The 16732-nt window shown below is 39.1% G+C and overlaps 1 protein-coding gene across 1 annotated transcript in view; it reads right to left on the minus strand.

Annotated features, from left to right (window-relative positions):
• The window catches only part of kcnip3a (Kv channel interacting protein 3a, calsenilin), a 57120-nt gene extending 40388 nt beyond the window's left edge, over positions 1-16732 (minus strand). The window contains exon 1 of the mRNA XM_026945816.3: positions 16446-16732. Within this exon, the coding sequence (XP_026801617.3) occupies positions 16446-16586 (141 nt within the window). The 5' untranslated portion in view covers positions 16587-16732. The remainder of the gene's footprint in view (positions 1-16445) is intronic.

Consider the following 16732-nt stretch of genomic DNA (forward strand, 5'->3'; position numbering starts at 1 on the left):
GTTGATCACCATTTTGGTTGGTTGCCATTTTGGTTGGTTGGTCACCATGTTGGTCAGCTGGTCGCCATTTTGGTCATTTGTTAGCCATATTGGTCGGCTAGTCACCATATTGGTCGGCTAGTCACCATATTGGTCGGCTAGTCACCATGTTGGTCGGTTGGTTGCTATGTTGTGAAAAAAGATTGTAAAAGTAACTAAATTTAAAGGTTTACATAACAATTATCTTCATATTTAACCCATTATTAACCCCTTAATCTGTCAGGACACATTGGTACATACATTCCACTCACTCTCATAAATACATAATAATGATTTTCTATTAGCTTTACTGTAAATAATAAATAATTCATAGTAGTTACTGAAGTCAGGAGTTTAAGGGTTTAAATAGATTATCCACCTCATTTAAACAGAAAGATATTTATAAGGCTTTTTTTTTTTTTAATTGAGCTATTCATGTTATTATTAGCAGATTATTAGGCTGCATGAAAATTGTATATTTTAAGGCTCATTTGGTGCTGTGTTTTCGGTATGACAGTGTGTAAAATGAGCTGGGAGCGTATTTGTAGGAATAAAGAGGAAGCAGATTTGGAGAATGAGTCAGAGAATGAGCGCGAGCACAATGCTGAATCACCGAGGTGTGTGCAGAAAATCAGCACTACGCTAAGGGTCAGTGGGAAAGTTAACCCTCGAACGGACAGAAGATCAACACTAACGTTATCTCAACACGCAGTGAAATAACAAACAGTACACATACTTAGACATGGTGGTAAAGGTACTTCTCTCTAATTTCACTTAGATCTGTTAGTTTATACCACAGCACTGTTGAATTCTGGTTTCTGATTGGCTGTTGATTAATTTTCTATAACAGCAGCATTGAAAGTAGTGCAGCGACTACAGAACGACGACTATAAAAGGACACTCGACATAAACGGATTAAAAACAAACGTGTGTTTGTGGATATTGGGAAGCATTCTATAAGGAGACATCTACAGTACGGTGCAAAAGTCTTGGCACCCTGTTTTTTTTTTTTTTAGTACAAACTTTGTTATAGATTTTTATTTTCTGACTTCTGCATTATTGATTCAGTACAAAAACATTTTAGATTCCAAACATTAGTTTTCCAGCACAAAATGAAATGTTACAGAAAAATGTTTGTATGTCAGTAAAGAAAGCAGCAGATTCCATAAGAGACACTTTTCAGATAAAAACAGAATGAAGGCTGCTGGGTTTCGCTGCAGAAATAAGAAGCGAGTCGACAGTCAAAGTCTCCAGAAGAACTGTGGCTGCTTCTGCAAGATGTTCAGTAACACTTCCAGCTCATTTCCTTATAAAACTGCACACACTGCACCTGAGATACTGGGATTTTTTTTAAAGCGAAGGATCGTCACACCAGATATTGACTTTGTTTCATTTATTACTGTTTACTGCTCTTTATAGTTTTTTTTAATGCAGAAACATTTAATTTCATTATTTTTGAAGGCATCTTTGCTCTACAGCATTTCTTTGCATGTGCCTTTTGCACAGCACTATATTTATTAAACCTTTATGGAAGGAGTCTCCAGTGTCAGCACTTTTTTTTTCAGTCAGAGGGGAAGCTGTATCTTTTCCAACACCTACAGGACAGAGGAGTTCACTCTTTGTGGTTTGCCGCAAAAAAATAAAAAATAAATAAAGGTTGATGAGGGAATGACTGTTTATAGCTACTATAACCTAAGTGAGAACAGGAAGTGACTTATTTCGCAGACCTTCCACAACTTTAAATGAAACTAGAAATGAATAAGAAAGCAAAATGTCATTATTTACTTATTAAAAATTGTTTTCTTTGGAAATTGCTGTGGTGTAAGAGGAGTAAAACACTTCAGGACATGCTGTAATTGGAAAATAATCAACTTCATAGTGGTAACAGTAACTCAGTAACTAAACTATACAAAGTATATGTTAGACAACTTAAACTAAATTTTTTTGTTTTGTTGTTTGTTTTTTCTATGCAGACTGTCAAACTGGATAAGCAAAGTCACGATATATTCCCAAATTCTGCTTGAATCCTGTCCAATATCTAGATAGGTATATTATTCTGATTTTCTAACCCGAGCCTGTTCTCCAGCACGCTTGGATCCCTGTGCTACAGCGTCAATCTTCAGACGCTCATTAAACGTGTCAATCAAAATGGCAGCTCCTCTAAAAACCCGGCTCATGGCGTTTTTACTGGAGGAATCCTCCTGTCACCTCCTTCCTCCTCGGCAAGCCGCAACTCACAGATCTCTCAGACGAGCTCTCAATTATTCAGAGTCACTCTATAAAACACATCAATACGAGAGGGAGCAGCAAACACTCTGACAAAAGAGGCTTTTTATACGCGCACACAAAAGCGTGAAGAAAGTCTCACAAAAGATCTCAGCGGCAGCCTGAGAGGAGCCTCATGGAGATAAACACAGACATCGATTCGGCTCAGAGTGGAAGACCGGAGCAAACTGAGCTGTAAATGCTAACCAGAGAGAGTCAAACCTGAATGGCAGGAGAGATGGAAGGTGAAGGGGAAAAAAAATAAACCCAGAACCCCACAGGATGGGAACTTTGACGCAGCAGCACTTCACGCTACCAGGTTTGGATGACCAGTCAAAGAAATTCCCATAATGATGACCAATGATGACAATTCCTGGAATTCCTGGAATGCTGGTGTATTTGGTGTGCTTTGTGTCAACACGAGTTCCCCTGCATCATCTCTAACAGGACAGGAAGTATGAAATTGACCTCAAAAAAGGAGAGGAAGTTTCCTGATATCCTTGAACTTCAACGTTCCTGAACAGGAAAGCCACAGTGTCCAATCAAATTCCTGCTCTGTTTCCACCACACTGCAGAAACCATCGTCATTATGTACAATATATTATTTACAGTATATTATTTTACATGTACATTCTCAGAAAAAATGGGTTTTCCTTAAAGGATAATTAACAGTTCCCTCACTTCCAAACAAGCGTTCTACGAAACGTTCAGTTGTACATAAAAGAACATATTAAGTGTTCTAAATGTTCTAATAATGTATTTTGTTTAGACAATAAAATCAACCAATGTTCCACAAAATTGTCCATACCGGTGCAAATCTTGCCAATAAAGTGCAGATAATGTTCCTTCAAATGTGGTTACATCACAGCACTGTCGTATTCTCGATTCTGATTGGTCTGCTCTGACAGCAGCTCCGCCTACAAGGCAAATCACTTTGTTTATATAATTGCCCTGGTTTTAATACGTCATCGTTTCTACAGTAGGGACTTGCACAGTGGAGGCTCCACATAAACAGATTGAAAAAGTAATTGCTGATATGAAATTTTCTGGAGGAGACGTTTACTTAGCATTTTTGGAAGGAGACTCCAGCGTCAGTCTGAAATAAAGCTGTAAGTTTTCTGACAGCGAAAGAAAGAATTCAGGATCAGAAAACCTGACACAATGGTTTTTTGTCTCAAAAATTCACTTCAAGAGAGAGAAAAAAGAGAGACCAAAAAAAAAGGAACGGCTGTTTATAGCTGCTATAACGTAAGTGAGAACAGGAACAGGAATCGTTTCATAGATTACATTAAATGCAACCATAAGTGGATAAAAAGAAAAATGTCTAATCAAAAAATTGGCCAATTGTTGTGGTATAAGAGAAATAAAACACTTCAGGAAGTGCTGTTATTGGAAAATAATCAACTTTGGTGTGTAACAGTAACTCTGCGTCATCACACCACCCTGTCTTTGATTATTTTCCAAGTTTGGAAAAAAGCGTTTTATCACTTACACAATTGCTTGTTAGATGAATTCATGTTTTTAAAATGCTGGGTAAGATTGTTGGTCGTTCAGTGAAAATCACATTTGACCAAGGTTCTTGTTTTTCCAGAAATCTAAAGGAACCAGAACTAAAAGGAACTCAAATCAGGCCTGGTTCTGTAGTAGAAATGTGCATAAAGTATTAAAGTTCCTGATAAAACTGCTAACGTTGCCAAAAACTGTGGAAATGAGCCTTTTAAAGTAGAAACTAAAAGCAGTCGGGAAAGTCAACTAAATTTTTTTTTTTTCAGCAAAATTCAGTCACTAGAGTATAAGATCCTCTGGCTGCTTCGCAAGACGAAGACGTATCTATTAAAGTTTAATCAAAGTTTGCACGCAAGTCTTTCATCTGCTTTCGTCTGTTTATCCCTTTTTAAAAAAAGATTTGCTTCGTTTTCTCACATGCTTAACAAAACTCAGGGGAAAGTCTAGCAGTCATCATCATCTCTAATCCCACAATGTCCTTCCTGTTGACCTGACTGAGTCAAGCTGAGCTGTAAGACATGCGGAACTGTCTGCTCAGATCAAACACACACACACACACACACACACACACACACAAACGACTTAATTCTCCACTGCTCAGGGATTAAAGAGAATCCGAAGTCTCCAGCAGGCATGAGAGACCCCTGGGATGGAGCGAAAAGGCTGAGACACCTCTATGGAAGCGAGGGATGAGATGAAAGAGAGATGGAGCCCAGGACCTGCATTTGTCTTCTAGGAGGGCTCAATGGAGGAGAAAACAGGAGCGAGGGAGGGGAATGGAAAAGTGGAGAAAATATAAATGCTCCGTCCCGAATATGCACTCACACCATCGGGGGTATAAATAGAAAGTGAGAGAGGGTGTGATAGAAAGAGAGAGAGAATAGAAATAAGTATTAAAATATATCTATGACTAGGAATAAATTACTGATAATGAGCTCAATTAATGTCAGAATTAAGGGGGAAATAACTGGATAGAGAGAGAAAACTATAGAGTATGATAGATGATAGATAGAGAAAAAAAACAGAACGAGAGTATGAGAGAGAAAAAGAGCGAGAGAAATGGAGAGGGTCATTAAAAGAAGACAAAATGCAGAGTGAAATAAAATGAAAGGAAAAAGAGAACTGTGAGAGAACCTGAGAGAGAAAAACAAAACGAGAATTAAAATAAATATATTTTTAAAAAAAAAGAAAGAAAGAAAGAAAAGTATAGATGAATTGATAATAATATTGGTGTAATGTGTGTAATTGTGAACAAAACGCAAACTCATAAATAAGATTGTGGTGAGGAGTGTAAAAAGGGGCGGGGCTACAGTGAACACATTTCCAAACAAAATGAGTTTTCTGTTTTCTCTGTAATTTATAGATTTTTATGCCAGTATTTTCATAAATTCTTGTAACAAATATAGAGGTTTGGAGATACGATGCTTGGATAAATGTTATTATTTTTAAAGCCAAAAAAACACCACAATCGTGGTCAAAAACAGGAAAATGGTCAAACGCAGGAATCTGAAAGCTGTGAAAGTTGTTTATGTGATGTGCTCTGGAGATTTGGACCAACAAACAAAAGGAGAAAAAATGGACGCAACACAAAACATTTCTCATTTTTTAAAAATAATTACAAAATTGTCTATTGAGCGTCGACTCCGCTAGGTGTTCTTCGTATTCAGATCCATTTTGTGATTTCCAAGCAAAAGGTTTGTTTTCTGTCGCCATCGTTATTTTATTTAATTTATTTTTTTGCTTTTTGGCTCATTTAATCATGTGCAGTGTGAAACCAAAAACAAACCATTTTCATACTGCAAACAATCTAATAGGTGTGAAAGCACTCTTACACATTTCATAGATTTAATTACGATTATGATGTTTATGAATGATGCATTTATTTAGAGCCACAAAACCAGTTCCAACCAGTTTGTAGGAAATGGAACAGAAATATTAAGCCAAAGTAGGAAGTCAGGAATAAACACCTCTCTGGCCTTGAATCTATGTTAAGATCTCAGCAGGCAGCAACGCAACAGCAATTCTGGATAAAAGTGAGTTCGCAAATCCAACATCGGCATCACAGCCTCGTAACGACACTCCATCTGCGTCATTTTTGACAACAAAAATAGCGACTGGACAAAAATGGAAAAAAATATTGGCTTACACGCTGTATTAAAAATCTGCCAGTATTAGAGTATATCTAAACCGCACAGGGAATAAGAAGGTGTAAGAAAGAGAGAACACTGCGAGAGATAAAGAATAGAATGAAGATATAGGGAAAGAGAGAGAAAGGAGTGGATGTGTGGATAAAAAGGGGTGACGGGTGAAATGATGGTTGTAGTGAGAGGTTTGCAGGGAGATCATAAAAAAAACAACTTGGCAAGGGGAAAAAATTTGCATAACTATTTCTGTGCGTTCCACAGGGTGAGAAGATGAGAGAGAGAGAGGCAGAGAGAGAGAGAGAGAGAGAGAGAGAATTATATAATGACTCCATGTGGAAGATATAAATATCTGCAAACTCAAAAGCTCTTTTTTTCGGAAAGACAATAAACGCTGACATGGTGTGAATATGCAGATGAGGTTGAGGTCCTGTTCATTATCCCGCATTCAGCATTTTTTTTGCAAATATGTAAATGTAATGTGTTATTCCTCTACTCGCAGCCAGGGTTAATGGAGCCACTTGGTTTGAGAATGTATGCTAAAAAATAGTGACATTTATAATACTTTGCTCAGATGTAGATGTAGACAAGGACAAAGTATAACAGTGGAAAAGGAAAACGATATATTAAGGTTGAAACGAGTGTCAGGAAAAAGTTATTAGTCAATGAATCACTCAATGAATCAATCAATGAATCAATGAATCAACCAATGAAACCATCCTTGAACTATTTAATGAATACCTAATGAATTAATTAATCAATCAATCAATCAGTTAATCAACCATTGTATCAGTGAATCAATCTATGAATCAATGAAGCGATAATCAAATCAATGAATCAATCAATGACGCAATGATTGAATCAATGTATGAATCAATGAACGAATCAATGAATGAATCAATGAACCAATGAGTCAATCAGTGAAGCAATGAATCAATAAGTGTATCAATGAATCAATCAATGTATTAATGGACCAATCATCAAATTAATGAATCAAACCAAGAATTAAGTAATCAGCATGCATGCTTATAACTGCTTATAACTGATGGTTCTTTAACTGTAGATACCGAGTAAGTAGCTTGTAGCTACCAGTTTAGCATTTTTCAAACTGCATGTCCAAAGCATCTATATCAATCTTCCGCGTATATATAGACTTCTATCACCGACCTGTGCTAGAAGTTTTATATTTTCTTTTAGATTCCTTTTATATTTTCCTGTAAACACCAGAAAATACCTGATATCAGGGATCAGAGTTTGTATTTTAAATTGCAGTCCATAAGTAACTAAACAGTGTGGTTTTTTTTTTCTCTGTACACCAGCACACGGGATTTGTCTATGGACCATTAATAGAGTAAATGTGAGGAGAAGCTGAATAATAAATGAGACATGTGTAGCAGCAGCATGGCGTGTGTGTGCGGGGAAACGGCTGGAGATCTGTACACTAGATTAGAGTGGGTTTGTTCCATTAAAACGCCATCAGACACACGCTGCGGTGTGCGCCATCACTCTGCTCTTAGTAAACACTCCACGGCTAAAAGATCGGGAGAGGAAAACAAGTTCCAGTCTTTGACAGTTTTGCACACGTTGTAACGTCTTTCCGACCTTAACCAAAAAAAAGGATAGATTGCTGCTGTGACATTTCTGTCCATATCAGACCAAACTGAATTTAATGTTATCTTTGGAGCATGACTGTTCCATCAATTATCAAACTACAGTGGAATAAAACTCATGTTGTCCTGCTGTCTGGAACACTGCTCATGCTATTGCTTCTTATAGTATTGAAACCTCAGGCAAGTGTAAACGATTCGATATTTGACTATACCACTACGATGCTACGATGCAATACAACACGATATGAATTAGTAGTAGTGTGAACAGCTTTGTTCACAATCTGGGGTAGGCCTACTGTTAATTCACAACTGATGATGACGTAGAGCAGCTTCAACATGAAACCAATGGCCGATACACAACACTGAACCGTTACTGATATCCTCGCATGAAACAAACCTTACTCTCTTTAAAAGTTATGTGAAACATCACTGGTTGTGAACATGGCGTACTTTGTTCCCAGGAACATAACTTGAGTGTTATTTTAAATAACCCGTGTTTCGAACGAAGGTAACAAGATAAAAATGTACCAAAAATGTCCAGCTCGAACACTAGTGATAGGTAGGCGTGGCCTAATATTCCAACGATCATGCTTCATTGACATCTCTGTCCTAGACGTCAGGAGGCGAAGCACAAACGCAGCCTGCAAAACAGACTTGAAATTAACCTCAAATCAACAGCGAGACATAGAGAGACTTTCAAATGAATAAATCTGTACCCCATCACGCAAATGGCACGGCACTGCCTACTAAATGTGTTTTGAGTAAGGCACAATCTGTGGTTTAAACGCTGCTGTGAAATGGAGCAAATGCTAAACTTTAGAGCTGTCAAAAAGGCACTAAAGCGAAACAAGTTCAGTAATCAAGATAATGTTTCTTATTAAACAGACTCTTAAATGGCTAACATGCAATATGATTACATTTTGTGATCTTATACATGTGTTACCATAGAATAGCCCCACCCACGCACTTCACAAAGGGATTACACATACACTGTACGGCCAGAAATTTGTGGACCATCACACCCAAATGTGGTTCTTCACCAAACTGCCACAAAGTTGGAGGCACACAATTGTCTATAAAGTCTTTGTATGTTGTAGCTTTACAATTTCCCTTCACTGGAACTCAAACTTGTTCCAGCATGACAATGCCCCTGTGCACAAAGCGAGCTCCATGAAGACATGGTGTGTTAAGGTTGGAGGTGAAGAACTGGAGTGTCCTGCACAGAGTCCTGACCTCAACCCCACTGAACACCTTTAGGATGAACTGAAACACTGACTGCACTCCAGACCTCCTCACCAACATCAGCGCCTGACCTCACTAATGCTCCTGTAGCTGAATGAACACAAATCCCCACAGCCACGCTCCAAAATCTAGTGGAAAGACTTCGCAGAAGAGTGGAGCTTATTATAACAGCAAAGCGGGGACTAAATCTGGAATGGGATTTTCAACAAGCATGTGTATGTTTGTGATGGTCAGGTGTGCACAAACTTTTGACAACGTATTGGATTGTACTGTACTGGAAAAATCTGAACAAATCTTGAAATATTGCCAGTGTTTAGATCATGTATGAGATAATCACAGTCACACACTCATCATACACACTGTGAACGGTCCACACACATGCAGCACACACACATGCAGCACACACACACACACACACACACACACAGGGAGACAGGCTGCAATCGAATCGTCACACCTTCCCCATCAGCGGCATTGTGTGTGAGACCATCCTTCCACAGATGAATGATGTGGAGAGCAGCAGGGTGCTCAGTGTGAGAGGCGAGAAGAATATAGAATAAAGCTGAGAGAGAGAGATTGTGAGTGTGAGGAAGGGCGGGGAGGGAGAGCGGAGCGTAGGTTGGTTAATAAGTCCTGAGCTGAATGGGAGCTGCTCCAGCGAAGCCTCCTGGCGTTCCTGTGGCAATCTCACATGACGTACACATACACATACACACACACACACACACACACACACACTGAGACTCTGAGACACTGACAGCGGCTATTTTTAGCTCGGATCACCGTGGATGGTGGAGAGACGGAGAGATTCCTCAATCAGATCAAACACCTGCTGCTCATGCCGTCTTCCAACCTGTACTCCTCTCATTTATCTTACTGTAAAAATCCCAGCAGGGAACAGAGAGACAGCGAGAGAGAGAGAGAGAGAGAGAGAGAGAGAAAGAGAGAGAGAGAGAACAGAAAGAGACAGAGAGAGAGACACACAGAAAGAGAGAGAGAGAGAGACATAGAAATAGAGAGAGTCAGTCAATGACAGAGAGACAAACAGAAAGAGGGACACAGAGAGAGAGAGAGAGAGAGAGAGAGACCAAAAGAGGGGTGGGGATACAGAAATAGACAGAAAGACAGACAGTCAGGAAGAGACTGAGAAAGACAGACAGACCGACAGACCCATAGATAGATAGATGAGAGAGACAGTGAAAGAGACAGATAGACAGAGAAAGAGACAGATAGACAGAGAGACACAGATTTTCCTTTCTCCTCCATATTTGACTTAACCTCACTCTATCCTTGTCTCCTCTATCTGTCCATTCTCTCCCTCCCCCATCCCTCCAGCTACCTGCACTGACCCTGTCCTTGCTGATCTATCTATCTTCCTGTCCTCCTATATGATACTTTATCTCTCCTTTCTTTTGTGTACTTAAATTACCCGTCGTTCCTCTCTGCCAACCCGTCGCTCCTCTGTCTCCCTTTCTCTTTTCTTTGCATCTCTCTCTCTCTCTGAGATAAAGACCCTGTATTCCAACTCGTTCCACGCACCGCTGACAGGCTGTCAATCACTTGCATCCCTCCAGCGGGTAGCAGCACGAGCCGTCACACACAAACAGCTCTATTTCCGGAAGCAGGTGTGGAGCTTGTGATTCTCCAGACACAAGTACACATGAGGACGTTGATTCCTGGATGCATGCGCTCGATGGATCCATCACTCAAAAGCAGAAAAACAAGTCACAGACCTGTTTTTATGCTTTCCAGCAAAGAGTTATCCAGCGCATGCATCCAGGACTCCTGACATGGATCCAAAACCCTGTAAAATCCTCTCTGAAAAGCAGCGTCTAATCCCTGGAGCTGCCTCGTCTTTACCAGTCGCGCCAGATTTTGCTAAAGTTGATCTACATGACAACATTTGGTTACGGGGGTGGCACGGTGGTGCAGAGGGTAGTGTTGCTGTGTGTGTGTGTGTGTTGCTATTCGGGTCTGCTGTGTACATTTGGCAATGCATCTGTAAGTGGGTGGACGTCAGCTCCATGGGCACGGGTGGCAGGTCTGCTAGGAGAGAGCATCTGTTCATTACTGTCACACTGTGTGTGTGTGTGTGTGTGTGTGTGTGTGCACTGACCAATAAGAGCAGCGATGACTGTATTTACCATAATGGATCTGGCCAAAGCGACAGAGTACATACACACACACACACACACACAAACACAAAATATGTGCTATATATATGTAAATGCATTCACACTTGCACGTAAGGAATATAATGCAACTTAACACAAAGCAACACCACAAAGCTGACAGCACATCCTGAAGTGTTTTATTCCTTTTATACCACAGCAATTTCTTGTGTGTGTGTATACACAGCTGCTATGTGACTATATAGTACACATTTATTTCTCAAGTCTATATTCTTGATTATGCGTGCGAGACAGAGCATGTGTCCACACGCCTACACTGTCGCCTTTATCCACTAACGCCTGCATCGCTTTATATAACGCGTGTGACAAGTAGCTGAGGTAGTGTGTGTGCTGAGTGCCGTGACTCGACATCGCTCCTCGCTCTCCTCTCAGCCTGGACACACACTCCTCTAACGGGTCCACAGGGACAGCTTAGAGCCGAGAAAAGACAGGCTCCGTCGCTCTTCTGCCACACGCAACGGACAGATCGGCACACTCAACGCGCTCACTGCGAGACAATAAAAGTGCTAATGGTGGCCATTGATACAGAACTGTACACACTTTCTCTCTTACGAGTCACTCTGCGTTTAGTACACCATCCATTTTCAAGGTCTTTACATACATTTTCATCTGCGTCGCTTTAGGAGAGAAAGACTCAGCAGCACTCACACTTAACCAACACACGTAGAAAAACATCCATCATACACCATATGCACGCAAAAGATATCAATGTCTCGTGCAAAGCTAAACGTATGATGTATAGTGATGCACCAAAATGAAAATGTGTGGCTGAGGACGAAGTTTAATTTTTTAGAAAACATGGTGCAGAATACTGAATCCCAAGCATTAGTATTGTCCTTTATTTCATAATGTGTTTTATGTATTTCAGTGTCACTGAATAACAAAAATTAAAAGTCAAATCTTTCACCAAAATGACATCCGTGTCTATCCGCCAGGTCATCTCTAAGTGATTCACTAATCAAAAGTCGTATTGCTAATGCTGTGCGCATTTTTGTCATAGATTAGCCATTCAAGTGAAAAAAAAAAAGAAAAAAAAAACGTTATACCTCACGTTATACCTCATATATAATTTCATCTTTTATTGTTGCTCTGGTCAACCGGTTTTGCATTTTTTTTTTTTTTTTGGAAAACCAAACATAATAAAATTTATGAAAATTTTGTTTAGCCTGAACAGAGCTCGATGGAGTGAAGAGACAACAATGAGCGGAAGGTGACGAGATGGCCAAACCATGTGTTTCATTAGGTCACATGGCTGCTGTTTTGTACTTTGTATGTTCTTCAATCCCACAGAGGGTCAGGTGTGTCTGTGGGTTCTCATTCCATACAGACAGGACTCACACCAAATATTTGTTTGAAGATCTAGATCATTTGATTAAACAAATGGAATCAGGTGTGGCTCCTGTGCTCAGGTGGAATGAAAATCTGATGGAGAATGGTGGAGATGTTTCAGTGAGTCATCAGCAACACGAGCAAGATGTGTTCAGTACAGCAAAACATTCAGCATCATTACACATTCACTAGCTGAAACTGAATAAATAGCTAAATGTCCAGCATGTCAAACATATAAAATCTCTATAATGAATATTTGTTTCATATCTACTTTCTGCTGTTCAAGCTATTTATTAAACAGCATTGTAAACATTAAACTTGTACTTTTTATCCATTTATTGATGCATTTATTGTCTGCGAAAAGAGTTATAACTTGTTTTGAACAGGCTTTCCCTCACCAGCCTCTCTTTTTCTCTCTCGAATTTAATAAGACAAAAAAAAAAAAAAAAAACACAGCTTGTCAAGTTACCAAGATTTTTTTTTTCTTACAAATTTGTAAACTTCTCTGTTGGAAAAGTTACAGTTTTACCTCTGACTGTTAAAAAGCGCTGACACTGGTGACTCGTTCAATAACAAGCTAAAGAAACGTCTCCTTATGGAAAACTTAATCACGTTAACGATTTTTTCAGTCAATTTGTGGAGTGTCCTGTGTAAATTATTGCTATAGTAATATGTTAATGTATGATAATGTATTAGAACAAGTGCATTAATATAATCCTTTGAGTTGCAGCTTATAGCCAGAGCTTATATAAAATGAATCTAAACCTTCTGACCAATCAGAGTGGAGACCTCAACGGCGTTGTGGTATTAACTATATAACACTTCTATTATGACGTGGAGGTCACTCTTGATGCCACAACTCAATCAGGATTCAAGTCGTGAGCTCGAGGGATTAAAGAGAGCGATACAGAGTCAGTCCACTGTGGCCAAAAGAGAGACCCTTTTTTTACCCAGGGGTTCTTATATTGAACGCTTAAATTGTTTCTGATCCACTTTACAGACACTAAAGCCAGGCAAAGCTGGGGTTTTATGAGCCTTTGTGAGAGCAGCTACTTTCTGAAATGTATTTGGATACAGTGAAAAAGGAAAAAGAAATATTGTGACACTGGTACATGTAAAGCGAGAGCTGCTGTGGGTTTGTCCATTATTCATAATTAATGTACGTCATTTCATCCATCCTCTGTCTCCTCCCTCTTTTCCTTATCAATAGTGTGGGTTACATCAACCCCAAATTATTCATCACGTCCGTCCAGCAGTCTCGGTTCGGTCCATGTGGCCCTGTGTATGGTATTTGGTTTCCATAATCAGGCAGAGAAAATACTTGATTTCACGACCTTGTTTACATCCCTGGCTCAAAGACTGTGAGGCCGTTTGATAATCAGCGGCTTGAATGTCACCATCTAATGGCAAATCAAACTACAAGTACACTGTGTTATGTAGCAAAAGCCACTACTAACGTAGAAACTAAATGTGACCTTCAGAAAAAAAAAAAAAAAAAAAGTTAAATGATCAGAGTTCTACTTTCAAATTGCCCATTTTGCAGAGCAATCTTATCTTTCAGTCTACTCCAGAATGAATCAAAATGCATCACCAGGTCGAGTTGTATTATTGCTTCTGCTCCGTTATGTCTTAATATCATTACTAAAGCTGATTTGTGAGATTTTTGTGGTCTTTAAAGATTATTATTTATCACACTGTACAAGACACCAATAAATTCTTGGCTGAAATCTTTAAGATAACGTGTTTTCTCTGTGTCAGATTATACAATGAAGATCCTCTAACGATAGACCTGTGATTAAAGAAAATTACTACGTTCTGCTTACGTCAGCAATCAGCGTGATCCAGAAATCTGCTCATGCAGAAAACCAGCTCACATAAACACAAACATTATGACAAACAAACATGCTTACGTTTATGTTTCACGATCGCCACTAGCGTTCTGTAGCTGTCCCGTAAGTTTTGCATAATCGTATGCCGTCTTCCTTTTGGTAGCTTTTAGACCAGCATCATAGCAGTGTTCACACTCTGGGATTCAAATCAGAAATCTCTCACACTGACAGAGCTTTGCACGTCACATTATGTGTTCTATGACTCCAAAACTAGAGATTTTTTTATATCGCACAGAGCAAAGCTTACTTATGGGAACAGCACATCAAATATTCATATTCAATCAACCCTCAATGAAATGTATAAAAGTGCAGTGAAAAAGCACTCTGTTCTCGAAAAGCAAAGATGGGGTTTAATCCAGGAATCTGATCCACAGCTGAGATCAAATATCTGCACCGTTCTCTCACTCTTCACATCGAGTCCAAAACGCATCAGCTGATTGGCACAAACACACAGACACACGTAAGTCAAACTGCAAAATCTCCTATGTTGTATTGCGTAAACACAAATACACACTCTATCCCTGATAACATGGAATAAAACACTTGGTGATGTGCGGTTATAGGAAAATAATCAGCTACGGGGTGATGTGATGAAGAGTTTCTGTTCCCACCTCAACGCTGATTATTTTCCAATAACAACACATCCCAAAGTGTTTTATTCCTGATTCCACAACAGCTTGCCAACAATTAGACTTTTTATTTATGAAGAAAATGACATGTTGTACTTTTTATCCAATTATAGTTACATTTATTGGTGTGGAATGCCCACAAAACATTATAGCAGCTATAAAAAACAGTCATTTCCCCAATCAGCAAGTTAATAAGACAAAAAAATGTGACTTGTCACAGAGAAAACACGAAGTGCAACGTCACCTATCCTGAAGTGCTGACACTGGAGACTCCTTCCACAAATGCTAAAAAGTCTTCTTACAGAAAGCTTCAACATATTTTAAAACATTTTTTTAACGATTACATGTATAGTTGGTATAAATACAGCGAATATTCTGTGACCACACGCATCAATTCTTGGTAGAAATACAATCTTTGATTAAAATAACTTATTTGTCCACAAACTGGTCCCTCTCTTCCAGAACTGACCAGAACACTCTGCATGACTTTGCATACTTCTCAACGAGTCAACTTTACTTAAGTTAAACCTATAACACTTACCATAGATCTACAGTTAGCTATTTCTTTTAACATAATTCCACTTGGAATAACACAATTCCAAGTTCAGACTTTTCACTTCAGCGATAACTCGAATGCAGGGTAATTTCCAGGACAAAATTAGCTGAAGAATACTTTGCTTGTCCCTCTGTGGGAACTCTGAAGAACCCATAATTATCCAGTAAAACCATAAAGAACCCTTGAAGAACCCTTTGTGTATGAATTAAAACCTGACAGGAAGCTTGAAACTTGCTAGATTTTATTGCATTGTAAGACTGGAAAGCATGTGTTTTTCTAAGGTATCTTGACATGTGTTGTGATTATTACAGGTCTGGAAACACTTTTATCCCTTATTACATTACAATATCATTCTAAACTGTATATGAAGTGCATGAAATACAAAATAAATAAACCTAAAGTAGTCAAGAATGAATCAGATTAGCCTATATGATGTACTATAAGTCATTTAAAAGCTTGTATTAGCATAGTCTTTACAGCTTTAGTAGTGTTATTTGGACTGTTTTTCTCAATAATCTACCCAGCATTGAGTAGAGTCTTTCTGTAAACTCAGTCTACTTAATTTCAGTGTTCTAAACTAGTTCTTAAAAATAGTTTAGCATATATTAATGAATATTAATGATGAAAATATTCGTGTTAGAGACCCAACGGATTTGACTAGCCGTAATTTGTTGCTATAGTGACCAAAGGAGGATAAATTCGGTCGATAATTCCAGTCTAGAATCCTGTCAGAATTCCCTGGTTATCCCGGGACAAAACTGGAATCATATTGGAAGACAGCAGCACGCGCTCAACCCTCGCGCGGACACACTGAAGCAGCTCACGCGGGGTTTTTTTTATTTGTTTGTTTTTTAAAAAAAAAACGACCGTTAAAAAAAATCCCGCGCGCGACACTTCAGAGGGTCGGTTAAGGACGTCACTTAGCGACAAGTCGCCCGTAACCAGGGACTGATCATTATTAGGATCAATAAAACTGGATGTAAATAGATTAGAAACGAGTTTAAATGTTGTCATTTGATTTCATTTGATTCTCAAAGGAAAGAAAAAAATAAACAACGAGTCGCTCACCTGCATTTCTGGGGTAAAATAAAGACTCCTCAGGTGCAGCAGGATAAACAGTTCCCTCGTCGAGTGTGTGATATGAAGAGCTGAGTTCGCCCCTTTCTCTCTCTCTCTCTCTCTCTCTCTCTCTCTCTCTCTGTTTTCCATCTGTGTGTTTGTGAGAGAGAGGGAGACAGAGAGAGAGCCGTGCGTGAGGGAAAGAGAGATAACGCTGTACAGTGTTGGAGCTAATTTAGCCCTTGTTTTCTCCTCAAAGTCCCTCAAAACTCGTCATTTTAAACCATTAAAAGTAC

The sequence above is a fragment of the Pangasianodon hypophthalmus genome, chromosome 8 (genome assembly GCF_027358585.1).
Source record: "Pangasianodon hypophthalmus isolate fPanHyp1 chromosome 8, fPanHyp1.pri, whole genome shotgun sequence".
Lineage (NCBI taxonomy): Eukaryota > Metazoa > Chordata > Actinopteri > Siluriformes > Pangasiidae > Pangasianodon > Pangasianodon hypophthalmus.